This window comes from Lepus europaeus, chromosome 2 (genome assembly GCF_033115175.1).
Source record: "Lepus europaeus isolate LE1 chromosome 2, mLepTim1.pri, whole genome shotgun sequence".
In the NCBI taxonomy this organism is placed as follows: Eukaryota; Metazoa; Chordata; class Mammalia; order Lagomorpha; family Leporidae; genus Lepus; species Lepus europaeus.
Genome location: NC_084828.1, coordinates 70107927 through 70121957, shown reverse-complemented (window position 1 = coordinate 70121957; position 14031 = coordinate 70107927). Strand labels below are relative to the sequence as shown.

Genomic DNA, 14031 nt, shown 5'->3' with positions numbered 1-14031 from the left:
AATCTTTGAAAATAAGCACATATTTACATAACCCATAGCTCTTAATAAAAATTCAGCTGTTTTTGAACAATTAGAATTTAACAGACATCAAGAGAACATAATAGATTACTTTAACACATTGCTGTAACAGAGCATCAGAGTTTAATTCTATGTCAAAGAGAAATTGAGCTTCCTGTGATCTTTTGCTGTGAGGTTTCCTTCCTTTACCTTCTTTCATATTGATGACCATGTTTCTGTGTTTCTGTGTGTAACACATCTTTAAGCATCTTTTGCAGGGCAGGATGAGTGGCAACAAATTCTTTCAGTTTCTGTTTGCTATGAAAAGTCTTAATTTCACCTTCATTCACAAATGAGAGCTTTGCAGGATATAGTATTCTCGGCTGACAGTTTTTCTCTCTTAGTACCTGGGCTATGTCTCGCCATTCCCTTCTAGCTTGTAGGGTTTCTGATGAGAAGTCTGCTGTGAGTCTAATTGGAGATCCTCTGAGAGTATTCTGACGTTTCTCTCTTGCACATTTTAGGATCTTTTCTTTATGTTTCACTGTGGTGAGTTTGATTACAACATGTCGTGGTGAGGATCTCTTTTGGTCATGTTTATTAGGGGTTCTATAAGCTTCCTGTACTAAGATGCCTCTGTCCTTCTCCAAACCTGGGAAATTTTCTGCTAGTATCTCACTGAAAATGCCTTCTAATCCTTTCTCCCTCTCCATGCCTTCAGGAACTCCTAGAATCCGGATGTTAGGTTTTTTAATAGTATCCTGTAGATTCCCGACAATATTTTTTAGATTTCTAATTTCCTCTTCTTTTCTTTGGTTTGCCTGTTTCCTTTCCTGTTCTCTGTCTTCTAAGTCTGATATTCTCTCTTCTGCTTCACCCATTCTGTTTTTAAGGCTCTCTAATGTGTTTGTCATTTGATCTATTGAATTCTTCATTTCATTATGATTTCTTGTCACTATCACAGTTTCTTGTTCCACTAGTTGTTTCATTTCATTTTGATTCCTCCTTAATATTTCATTTTCATGAGAGAGATTTTCTATCTTGTCCATTAAGGATTTCTGTAGTTCAAGAATTGGTTTTTGAGAACTTCTTAATGTTCTTATCAATTTTTTGAGATCCGCTTCTTGCATTTCTTCTATCTCATCATCTTCATAATCTTGAATTGGGGTGTCTTTTTCATTCGGGAGCGTCATAGTGTCTTCCTTGTTCTTGTTACCTCGGTTTTTGCGTTTGTTGTTTGGCATGTTGGAGATATTTGGTTTCTTCACTGTGGTGTTTTTTCTTGTTACACTATGGCTGTATATTAAGTGGACCGTCTGCTTTCAGTGTAGCCTTAGAGGCTTGAGATGAGTGTGGCCTGAGAGCTGTGTTTGGTTCCTCAGGGTTGAGGGTGTGTCAAAGAGGACACTCCCAGGTTAGGCGTGGTAAATCTCTCTTTCTTTTTTTGAATCAAAAGGGAAGTAATTCTGCACAGCTGAACGTAATTGGAGGTAGTTAGCAGGCAAATGATGTACCCACAGGAGCCAGAGATTGGAAGCTCTTTCCCAAGGACCACACAGGGAATCTCTGCTGCCCTCAGTGTGGGCTCCAATTCTCCTGCAGTCTCCCACTGGGTTGCCAAGTTAGATCCTAATCTCCTGTTATTTCACCCCTCCCCCCAGAGTCAGGTTTTTCTGCTTGGCTCAGGGCTGGTGCAGACCTGAGGTCGCCCTGCTTATGACGTATCTCCAAAATGGCGCCTGCTCTGTCTTGCTCGCCTTTGAGAGGTGAGCGGAGAGAGAGAAACTTGTGTCCGTATTGGTCACTTTTTTTATTTTTTTCCTCTCTCTTCTAGTTAGCCTGGTGAATTTTTCCCCATGGAGTTTCAAGCCTCGTTCCCTCTAGTCTCCTCTTTCCGCTTGCCCGCTGGTGTCTCGAGCTATTGAGGTTCGGCTCACCTCGCGTTCCAGCACTGGTGTGTTGAGTCTGCCGCTGGTGTCCCGAACTTGGGCTCCCACGCTCTCCACGCAGGTCCACTGTGAATCACTAGTTCCGGAAGGGTTTCCTCTGCTGTTTCTTCCCCTACTCTTCCTTGACCCTGCAGTATCTCCACTTATATTAAACTGTCTCTCCCCCGGACTAATAGTGTGCTCCCTGCCTATTCCGCCATCTTGCCGCTCTGGCCTCCCCTCTTATTAACCTTTTTTTTTTTTTTAACATTTATATATTTGAAAGGCAGAGAGAGAGAGAGGTAGAGACAAAGAGAGAATCTTTTATCCACTGATTCACTCCCCAAAAGGATGCAACAGCCAGGGATTGGCCAGGCTGAAGCCAGGAGCCAGAAGCTTCTTCTGGGTCTCCCATATGGGGGCAGGGACCCAAGTACTTGGATCATCTTCTGCTGTCTTCCGAGGTACAGTAGCAGGGAGTTGGATCAGAAGTGGAGCAAATGGGTCTTGAACTGGGGCCCAAAAGCAATACCGGCACTGCAGGCAGCTGCTGAACCTATTGCGCCACAGTGCTGCCCCTGTAACTTACTTCTTTATTTATCTGTATATATATTAAATAAATTCATAATATTTTCAGCCCTATCCAGTACCACAGGTTTCAGATAGCCTTTCCCTCTGTCTCATTTGTAATTTCTTTCTCGACCATGAGAAATTTGGCTCTCATTATCTACATTATATATATGTATTACTTCATTCCTAATGTACTATAAAAGTAGTTTTAGCATTGCTAAGGCATACCTCTATGGAAATAAATTTACTAACTAGAGCACAATACCTGCATTTGTAAGTCGTTTTTGTTTTTAATCTTACAGTATTCAGTGGGAATATTGTTTTCCAAATTACTTATGTTAGTTCTTTTCTTGTCCTTCCTCTTCAGTGTGATTGTGTTATTCATTTGTCATATGGTTGGTAAGTCTCTAAATTAGATTTCCACCATGTGTATGAGTATAACGGAGAGATGATAAAAATCTACCCAGCAGACTCCTCAGTCTTCCACATGGACTTGGCGGGAGATAGGACACTCCTCTGGTAAATGCTGCAGGAATCGGCAGGCCTTCTGAGCTCATTATCTTGGTCCCAGTCCACATTCCTCACTAGAGGCTGCCATAGGTAATGAAACTTGGAAACTCAGAAGCCTAGATATGACCACAGGATGAAAAGGAAGAAAGTGCTTAGCTGACTTACTCTGAGTAGCTTGATGACTAGAGACTCTTGTTAGCACCCTCAAAATATTTCACTGGGACAAACCCAACAGAAATAGCTGTACACAGTATTTGTAGCAAGACTTTGAAGAATCTGTATCTAGTTCAGTTCCTTTAATTCATGCAATTCTTTGTGACTTGACTCTATATTTCATATATATATTCATTTGTTCCACCAAACAATCTCTTAATATCTTATTTGAGCCACATTATTTAAAGATTTTCTGAGAGAAAAAGTACGAGATGTTTTATCAAAGCACAAGTTCAGGTACGGCATGCATTTTCCCTACATAGTTCATTGCTGGGTCTGTTGTTTTATCAAAAACATCTGTTTCCACGCAGAAATCTCCCACTACTAGCCTATCCTATTTTCTCTTTGATCTTACAGTGAAATCTCTTGGGGAGACTAAGCAATGTCATTGCTAATTAGCAGAAACAACAAGGGATTAGCTATGAGTTTCTTATACCATTGGAAAATGCCCTTCTTAATTCTCACTCTATTCTGAAATACACTTCTTTTTTAATAAGACTAGAAACTCTGTGATGTTTCCTGTTTGTGAAAGTTGAAGAACACAATGAAAAACAGTCCACCTAGCATACTCATCAGTCATTTAGGGTGACACTAACTCTGAAGTCTTCATTCTCTGGGGAATGGTTTCAGTTTGCTTGTTTGGTTGGGTTTTCTGTTAGAGAGTAAGATAATCATGACCCAGAGGATTCATTATTAACGCCACCTTGTGACAAACTGCATTCCAAATCTAAACCAAGGAAATATAGGGCTAGCTGGAATATAAGCCTGGATTTTTTTCCTGACAGAATGATGAAAACTGTAGTTAAGCACCTTAAATACCTCATTTTTATAGCATAGTTCCTTTCCCAAAGATCTTAGTTTTATCAGAACTGCCTACATAACACTAAAGGAAAACCATTTCTGAGCTGACACATGGCAACTGACCTCTCAACAACGCTGTCTTATGTTTAGGGAGGGAAAGGAAGAGCCCCTTTGCAAATAAGCTGTAAAGAAAGAGAAATGGAGCACATACATGGAGAATACTGAGATTCATATAACTCCCCTTTAGATTCATGGGCAAGGTCAATATGTGTTAGTACATTTTAGCAGGTGCTTAGGAGGAATTTTCCAACTAAAATTGTATTTGTTTTGGTAAGGAGATCGTTTATTTTGTTATATTCTTCCTTCCCTCACCCCACGAGCAACCCAGATTTCCATTCTCACAGAGGGTACAGTGAGGGCCAGTTAACTAAAATACTGGGCTGATGTTTTGCTTTTTCAATTCTATGAAGCCTCTTTTGATCACAGAGGTTCCTATTCTCTCTCTCTCTCTCTCTCTCTCTCTCTCCCCCCCTCTCCCTCTCCCTCTCCCTCTCCCTCTTCCTCTCCCTCCCTCCCTCTCTCCCTCCTTCTCTCCCTCTCTCCTTCTCTCCTTCTCTCTCCCTCTCTCTGTCTCTCTGTCTCTGTCTCTCTCTCTCTCTTATTTGAGAGGCTGATGTTTTGCTTTTTCAATTCTGTAAAGCCTCTTTTTATCACAGAGGTTCCTATTCTCTTTCTGTCTCCCTTCCTCTCTCCTTCTCTCTCTCTCTCTCTCTCTCTCTCTCTCTCTCTCTCTCTCTCTCTCTCTCTCTCCTTTTATTTGAGAGGCAGAGGACACACAGAAAGAGAGACAGAGAGAAAACTTCCATTAGCTGCTTCAATCCCCAAATGTCTGCAACAGCCAAGGCTGAGGTGGGGTCAAAGCTGAGAGCTAGGAATGCCATCTGGGTCTGCTGGGTGATGGGAGCCCAGCTATTCGAGCCATCACTGCTGCCTCCACAAATCTGCACTGGTGGAGAGCTGGGATCAGGTGGAGCTGTGAATCAAGCCCAAACACTGTGAGGTGGGATGCAGGCTCTACTCTTAATATGTGATTTCTTTTTGTCTTTGGAAAAAACGGATTAAATTTGTTTTTAAAGTTTAAAAGCCTTTGGCATAAGTTAATCCCATTAGATTTTATGAAGCAGAATATGTTTTCCCCTGAACAGTAGACATTTAATATGAATATTTACATGGCTATTGAGTGGGTGAGGAACAAAGGACATCACATCATCGTCTTGCTGTCAAACTACCCTGATGGTGAATAAAGCATTTGTCTGAAATATTCTGAGATAAGCTGTGTTCTTGGCAGTGTGTGTGTGTGTGTGTGTAGGGGCAGAGAGTAGGTATAGGTGGAGAGGGGAAAGATCTCCAAGTAAAAAAGTGGTAGTGAGCATTAGCTCTGCTTTCACTAAAACATGAGATTGTGGGAACCGGTCCAGGCTGGATTGAGAAGGACGTAAGCCCTCTCCTAATGGTAATCAGGTTATAGGCTCTATGTGGTTTTCTTTAATAAGAGTCCAGAGTTTCATTGGTTAAGAAGATATCACTTGTAAATGGTGAGACTAGGCAGTTGCTTCCTGAAATTCTACTACTTCTACCGTGAAACAAAATGACTATTAGATAATTATAGCAATATTGTTGATTAAAACTCCTTAACAGAATTAGGAGTTTACAAAATGTCCTCACATTAGTGGCAATTATTGACACAATTGTGGGTAAAATGATATAATGTCTGATATATGGGAATTATTTGTAAACATTTCAGAAAGGAAAGTTGGTAGAGAAAAAAAAGACAAAATTGACAAAATGTTGATAATTTTCAAAACTGGATAAAAGTTTATTCTTTTGTTCTAGATTTTGGTATGTTTGTTAAATTTCTGTAATAAGCGTTTTTAAAAAAATAAAAGGAAGGAGAATAAAGTTGAATACAAAACTAAAATGGGCATCACATCTTCCAGTATATAACTTTTTTGTCTATGGCCATTGGTAGCATTTCACACAGCAATGGTTGTCAAAATTTAGGCCACTAGGCTTTTCCATGGAATTCAACAGCAAGTCTAGGTCTTAGCATTGTGTTCTGGGAAGAGAATGTGTTTCCTCTAATTAGTTTCAAAAGTGTGTCTGGTTAGAGCTGGGAGGGTAACGAGATTTCTTCTCTTTTCTTTGGGGCAAAATTATGAAAATCAGGCATATGATGGGTCATAGGGTACCGCTTTTCCATTGCAAAATTCAGTGCTGTTTAGTGCTGCTCTTCCCACTGAAGATTTATTTTGCCATAATAAAGGTCCTCCTCTCCTCAACCCCCAGGCTCTTTTGTAGTCTCTTTGGAGTCATTTGCCTAGTTACAGTGGTCCCAAAAAAGGAAAAAAAGTTGAGGATTACTTCCTTTTGTAGCAATTGGATATCTATTCCTTTTGACTTGGGAGCAGCAAGGAGTCTTTTGGGGAGTCTGGGGTGAGCGTAGCTTTCTTCTTGACATTCAGGCCTTGGCCGACTCCCCTGGACCACTAGTTTCGCTGCAGTTAGTTCCAGTCAACAAAGGTAAATTGTAAACTTGTTGACATTTTTTGTCCTCTTTACAATTCCTTGTTTATTTTTCCATGATGGAGAATTTTGATGCAATTATCACTGAGCTTTCTGACAAAAGGGAAATAGCTGAGGAATTTTGATGAGTTACCCACTTCATTAATCAGAACAAGCATCTCTAGTGACAGGGTTAGAATTACAATGAAGATTAGATAGCAAATTGCTGTTCCACCTAATGTCAATCATTCCTGGTGACAGCAGTGTGATTACACTTCAGGGAAGAGCTTTTCTTGCCAACAAAATGAGGGCAACTCCAGTGCAGGTAATAAATTTAGCATGGCGAACTGTCATTTCTTCTCTTGAGTAGAGTCCTTAACAACCAAATAATGTCTTGTGGAAGATTTTTAAGAGAAGAAAACATTACACTTTAAAACTTTCTACACATCATACTGTAGTATGTTATTTTAAGAATTACACACACACACACACACACACACTTGGGAAGAGTTCTTCCCATAGTAATTTTCTGTATTTTATTTACCTGTGTCAGACCTTAATTATTTCTGCAACTATGATAAAGAGATGGTAAAAATTAGGAAAAGAGCACATGACTATATCTGAAAAACCTATCAAAAATAAAAAACCGGTACAAAACTGGAATGTGTGGGGCTGGCATTCTGGCGCAGCGGGTTAACGGGTTAATGCCCTGGCCTGAAGCGCCGACATCCCATATGGGCACCAATTCGAGACCCAGCTGCTCCACTTGCGATACAGCTCTCTGCTATGGCCTGGGAAAGCAGTAGAAGATGGCCCAAGTCCTTGGGTCCCTGCACCCACATGAGAGACCTGGATCAGCACAGCTCTGGCATTTGTGGACATTTGGGGATTGAACCATCAGATGGAAGACCTCTCTCTCTCTCCCTCCCTCCCTCTTCTTTCTCTCTCTGTAACTCTGACTTTCAAATAAATCAATAAATCTTAAAAAAAAAAAAAAAACAACTAAATGTACTAGGATAAAAGTGGAGGGAGGTCAGCTGGTTACCTGGATACTAAAAATTTTAAGTTCTGCTGACTTAAACAGAATGCATTCTTCTTCCAACCCAGTTATGCTTTTAAATAATATTTCTTATTTCAAAGAACAAAGAGATGGAGCTCTACTGTGGTTCCAGAGTGCAGAACTGAAGAAAAGAAGCAGGTCTTGGAGCAGCGGGGAGTTAACTGAGGGGAGGGAGTAAATGGGAAGAGTAAATCAATCATGTCTATGGAAGTATGCCACCTCCTGTCCCGTCTAAATAAAAACAGAAGATGAGACTGAGAGCATATTTTTTTCCCAAATATTTTCTTCCAAGCACATTTATGGGACTCCTGTTTACCTGAATAATGTTTGCTATGAACCAAGAATAACTAAGCAGCTATTCTTGATTCATACTACGTTTTTAATTTAAATTTTAATGGGATTGCTTTTCAGAGCAGACAAGAGAAAAACCAATAACAAGCTGATTTCAAGAGGCAGTTCCTATGAGTCTGTCACTTTGCTATTGTTAATGTCTACATAACGAAACTGAATTATTGACCTTTAAAATCAGTCATTTTGCTCTCAAAGTCTTAAGTCTCCACTTAGGTATGTATAAATAAAGATATGGACTGTAGAATTTATAAACTCAAATTTTCCCCTCCTTAGTTCAGATATGTCCCTAACCAATACTTTTCTACCATGACAAGTTAGGTATTTAGTTTTCTTCACTATCCAAGAAGCAAAGAATTTGCCCTTCTTTTTTAGAAGAGAGTTTTTACCTCACAAAGTCATCAGGATGTTGGCACATTTCTGTCTTAGCCTTAAGTGAACCCCTAACTCTTTGCTTTTTCAACAAAGCTCTCTGTATGTGAAGTTTTAGCTTGGTGAAGTAAATCATAATACTGTAACAGTCTCTAGGTGTTTTAAGCATAAGGTTTTTGTTCAAATATTTACTTATTTAAGAGAAAGAGAAATATTTCATGTACTATTTACTTCCCAAATGGCTGCAACAGTCGGGGCTAGGTCAGTACACAGCCAGGTGCCAGGAACTCCATCTGGGTCTGCTACATGGAAGCCAGGGCTTCCTCTGCTTTCTGAGGTGTGTCAGCTGGTAGCTGGATCAGAAGCGGAGAAGATGGGATGACACCCAGATTGCCTATATGAGATGCTGGCGTCACAAAACAGAGCTTAACCCTCCATGCCACAGCCCCATCCCAAACATAGTCTCTATTTTGACATGATAATCTAAGAATTTAAAAAGAAGAACATGTCTAAAAAATTTGATAGAACATAGAGATCTCTCCAGACCCTGAATCTGTTGGCACATTGATCCTGGACTTCTAAGCCTTCAGAACTACATTCAGGAAACAGCTCCTTCAAAAGAAAAAGACTCTTGGAAGACCCTTGGACTCTGACCACCTTCCAGTCAACCTGAATCAGAAAAATCCTCAGATGCCTAAACTCCCTCCATTTTACAGCAGTCCCCAAAGGGAAGACCTTCAAACTTCCAAGACTTCCCCAAGGGAGCAGGGGATTCTACCAACAGTTGTCAAGAAGAACCTCGAACCACAGTGTGCCCCTAGGGGGATGTCAGACCACCACTGCACACTAAGGAGAATTATTCTACAGGGCTTGCCAGACCACCTGTGTCTCCTAAGTGGGATGTGAAATCACCAATGCTCCCCAAGGGAGATATTGTACTGCTAGTGTCTCCTGAGGGGAATTTCCCAACCAAGGTGAGTCACTAAACAGAATCCTCACTGAACCACATTGACCCACCCCACCATGGGGGCCCTCGAACCCGAAGAACTCACCCCATCCCTGAACCCAACTCCAAGAGACCCCCATTACTAAATCCTCTTCCCAGGAATCCTTATACATAGTAAATTCTTCCATTAGTGTGCCTGCTTTCTCCTCTAAAATGATTTGGCATCCCATAGAGGCACCAGTTTGACCTGGCTGCTCCACTTCTGATCCAGCTTTCGGCTGTGGCCTGCCTGAGAAAGCAATGGAAGGTGGTCAAAGTGTTTGGGCCCCTGTACCCATGTGAGAGACCGGAAGAAGTTCCTGGCTGCAGGCTTCAGATTGGCCAGCTCTAGCAGTTGAAGCTATTTGGGGAGTGAACCAGCGGATGGAAGACCTCTCTCTCTCTCTCTCTCTCTCTCTCTCTCTCACTATGCCTCTGCTTCTGCCTCTCTGTAACTCTGTCTTTCAAATAAATAAATCTTTTAAAAAGGAAGAAAAGGAAACATGTGCAGGAGAGCCACTGAGGCTCTCAAGAGAACCACTGGGATCATCCTGCCTTTAAGAATGCCTACAGAAATGCATTTCAAGGGGATATATAAGGGAAAAGTAGTTCTGTGTGGTCTTGGAACTGGAGCTGATTGCCATCTGGGTATTACAGGATTGTCACATTCTAATACTTCCATAGTATCCTCTGCTAAAGGAGTGACTGGTGAACACCAACATGTCCATATAGGCAACCTCTTGGGAAAAAATATTAAATAGTTACATGGAAACTGCTTTGAACTTTACAAAGAAAAGGAATATAGAAATTCAAAAAACACTATTAATAGTGTTGTTGTCGTAAAGGTGGATTATATTTGTACTGCTTCGTCTTTAGAAATAATCCAGGAGTTAAAATTAGAAATAGTTACACAGAATATTTTACCAAGTCATTCAAGAGGAATCACTTGAACAGCTTTGGTAAATAGACACAGGATATATGTATTTAACTTTGGCACACAGGTTGACACTTTTAATGCTGTATTTTATGTTATGAGTAAATAATAATGCAAAAAGCATACCCCCTCACCCTGGCAGCTGTATGTCTTCTTTTTTGACTGAAGGCATATCTTGTGTTCAGCAAATCTCCTTTCCTTTCTTCCTCCTTCCATTCCTTCCTTCCTTCCTCAGGATCTAAAGTGAAGGTCTAGGAAATGTGCCCTCATTTAACATAATAGAAAGGAAAAAAGTGGTTTTTTTTTAAGTTGCTATGATTTTTCATAGTGAGAAATTATAATAATATTGTGTAGTTTGTCTACATGAAAATATAACTGGCACCCTATGTAGACTATTTCTAAGAATTCTAGCGTTTGCTTTCTTTTTTGAGAGAGATATCTTCCATCTACTGGTTTACTTCCCAGATGACAACAATGGCTGGAATTGAACCAGTTTGAAGCCAGGAGCCAGGAACTTCTGGGTTTCCCACTTGGTTTCAGGGGCCCAAAAACTTGAGCCATCTTCCACTGCTTTCCCATGCATATCAGCTGGGAATTGAATTGGAAGTGGAACAGCCCGGATTCAAACCGGTGCACATGTGGGAAGGATGCCAGTGCTGAAGATGGCAGCTTAACCCATTGCACCACAGCACCAGGACCCTAGCATTTGCTTTTTATTTTTTATGTTTTTGGCCTCTCAAAAGTAGAGATATCTTAAATATTTTTTTCAGAAGTGTCAAATCAGACACAATGCTGGGTGCTTAGTATATGTTGAAATAGTAGAAATTAAGTATATTTACAAGGATTGAAGCAGTACAAAGGGCTGATCAAAAGCCACCAAGTCGGGCTGTGGTGTAGTGGGTAGAGCCACCTCCTGCAGTGCCAGCATCCCATATGGGCACCAGTTCGAGTCCCAGCTGCCCCACTTCCGATACAGCTCTCTGCTATGGCCTGGGAAAGCAGTAGAAGATGGCCCAAGTCTTTGGGCCCCTACACCCGCATGGGAGATCCAGAAGAAACTCCTGGCTCCTAGCTTTGAATTGGCACAGCTCCAGCTGCTGCGGCCATTGGGGGAACAAACCAGCAGATGGAAGACCTCTCTACTGCTTTCCCAGGCCATAGCCGAGAGCTGTATCAGAAGTGGAGCAGCTGGGACTCGAACAGCACCCATATGGGATGCCAGCACTGTAGGCAGCGACTTTACCTGCTACGCCATAGCACCATCCCTCATCTGGTCTCTCTAGACCTGCTCACTAAACCCCTAACATGGTCAGCGACAGCCCAGCTGAAACTGTTGATTGTAGCTGTCTTGTTCTCAGAGACCAGCGACCCATTCCATCCTCCTTGGATCTCTACATTCACTTGCGCAGGACATCCGTGGTGTCAGTACTGGGAATGAATTAGAAGGTGGCCATTTTATGCTGCGAACAGCCTGTCAGGAAGGTGGTGGTGGAAGCGGGGCTTCCGAATCTTGCAACCAAGTCACTTCATTCTGTCTCAGGTGCAGTTTGTTATTCCAGCTCCCTACCGAACTGGTGATTTACAGTGAGAATTGTGACTTTAGGTAGTGAGGCTGGGAATGCCTTAGATGCAGGGCTTGAATATTTCTCGTCATTATTAACGTAAGGGACTTGTGCTTTGTTCCCTTTCACCGAGAGTTCCTAGATTTGTTAGAAACAAATGTGACTGGAAAATCTGAGAAGAGGGCCCTTGATATTACATATTAGAAATGCTGACACTGATCACTGGTGATTTTTTGAATGTTTTCACTGCAGTGTCAAAAACGATATTTCTCTGCCTGGCACAAGCTGATGCTTGATCATCAGATTAAGCTGGGGAAAGCTGGGACGTTGTCTGATTGGAAGCTTCGACTGAAGGTTCTCCGGGCCTGGAGAGACTATACAAGATCCCAAAAGCTTGAGCGGGAGACGCAAGCCTTGGAAAACAATCTTAGGGAGGAAAACAGGTACAAACTATTTATATATTAAAAGTCCTTATGATATATTTATCTAGAACATCTGCTTGAAAAACCCAGAAATGAACTTTAAAAATACTGAACACTGTAGTCATATTACCCATCTGTAAAATATAATAATCACGGTTTATCTGTGTTCCATCGCAAATTTGAAAAATGTAAATTGGGGCCAGTGCTGTGGTGTATTGGGTTAAACCACTGCCTTCAGTGCCTGCATCCCATGTGGGTGCTGATTCAAATCCTGGCTGCTCCACTTTCCATCCAGCTCCCTGTTAATGCACCAGAGAATGCAGTGGAAAATTGCCCAAGTGCTTGGGCCCTTGCACTCACATAGGAAACCCAGAAGCAGCTCCTGGCTCCTGGCTCCTGGCTTCTGCCTGGCCCAGCTCTGGCTATTGAGGCCATTTGGGGAGTGAACCAATGGATGGAAGGTCTCTCTCCATTTCTCTCTCTCACTGCAATTCTGACTTTCAAGTAAATAAGTGAAATTTAAAAAACAAAAATGTAACTGAAAAGTATAGGCAAACAAATTTATTTTATTTTTTCTTTAAAGGAAGTAAGAATAGGCTTTTCCCTTGCTCTCTTGTGTAGTAGTAGCTTTATATCCGGGACCATCTTATAAGTCAAAGGAGGGAGTTTGGTTTACTTTGCAGTAATTATCATTGGTAGAAATCACCATTTACACAGAGAACATTAATTAAGGACACAGGGAGCAGGGCTGGCACTGTGGGATGGAGGTAAAGCCACCACCTGCAGTGCCAGCAATCATACGGGTGCAGGTCTGAGTCCTGGCCGCTCCGCCTCCAGTGTAGCTCCCTGCTAATGAGCCTAGGAAAGCAGCAGAAGATGGTCCAAGTGCTTGGACCCCTGCACCCATGTGGGAGACCACGGGGAAGCTCCTGGCTCCTGGCTTTAGATCCACCCAGCTCTGGCCCTTGTGGCCGTTTTTGGAGTGAACCAGCAGATGGAAGATTTCTCTCTTTTCTCTCTGTAACTCTGCCTTTCAAATAAATAAATAAATCTTAAGAAAGAAAGAGAGAGACAGACAGACAGACAGACCACAGGGAGCCTCCATCTAGGATGGGCAACTAACGAAGAGTGATTCCTCCCACTCCGCTGTCTTTTGCTCCACACCTTACGTAGTGATTTTTGACACCTTTATATCAGCTCTGTTCCATTGTCTTAAAATTCAATATATTTTCTTCTCCTTTCCTAAACTTTGTGTACTTGAATCAAAATCATATAGAAGGAACCACTTATTTATGTGGTGAGAGGGCTCAGGTGCTTATGTGGAGTCACTTCTCTACTGGCAACTCTGTCCTTCATTCAAGAAGAAAAAATTGAGGGGTGGTTTGTGGGAGTGTTGTTACACTGAGGGGCTTGGTACTCCCTGGAGCTGTGCAACCCTGTGACATCATCAGCCCTGGGGAGAATACATAAAAGACTAGCTCAAGGCCCCTTGACCTCAAAGAACTTAGCGTTATATAGGGAAAACAAAATCTAGAGATAGCAGAGGTGTTTTTATTTTTTTTATTTTTTGACAGGCAGAGTTAGAGAGAGAGAAAGGTCTTCCTTCCTTGCGTTGGTTCACCCCCCAAATGGCTGCTTCGGCCAGCGCGCTGCGCCGATCCGAAGCCAGGAGCCAGGTGCTTCCTCCTGGTCTCCCATGCGGGTGCAGGGCCCAAGGACCTGGGCCATCCTCCACTGCACTTCCCGGGCCACAGCAGAGAGCTGGAC

The 14031-nt window shown here is 42.0% G+C and overlaps 1 protein-coding gene across 3 annotated transcripts in view; it reads left to right on the top strand.

The window, feature by feature from the left end:
• CCDC191 (coiled-coil domain containing 191) overlaps positions 1-14031 on the top strand; it is a 122898-nt gene that overhangs the window by 40118 nt on the left and 68749 nt on the right. For all 3 annotated transcript variants that reach the window (XM_062208422.1, XM_062208412.1, XM_062208404.1), the window contains one exon: positions 12095-12285. In XM_062208422.1, the coding sequence (XP_062064406.1) occupies positions 12095-12285 (191 nt within the window). The remainder of the gene's footprint in view (positions 1-12094; positions 12286-14031) is intronic.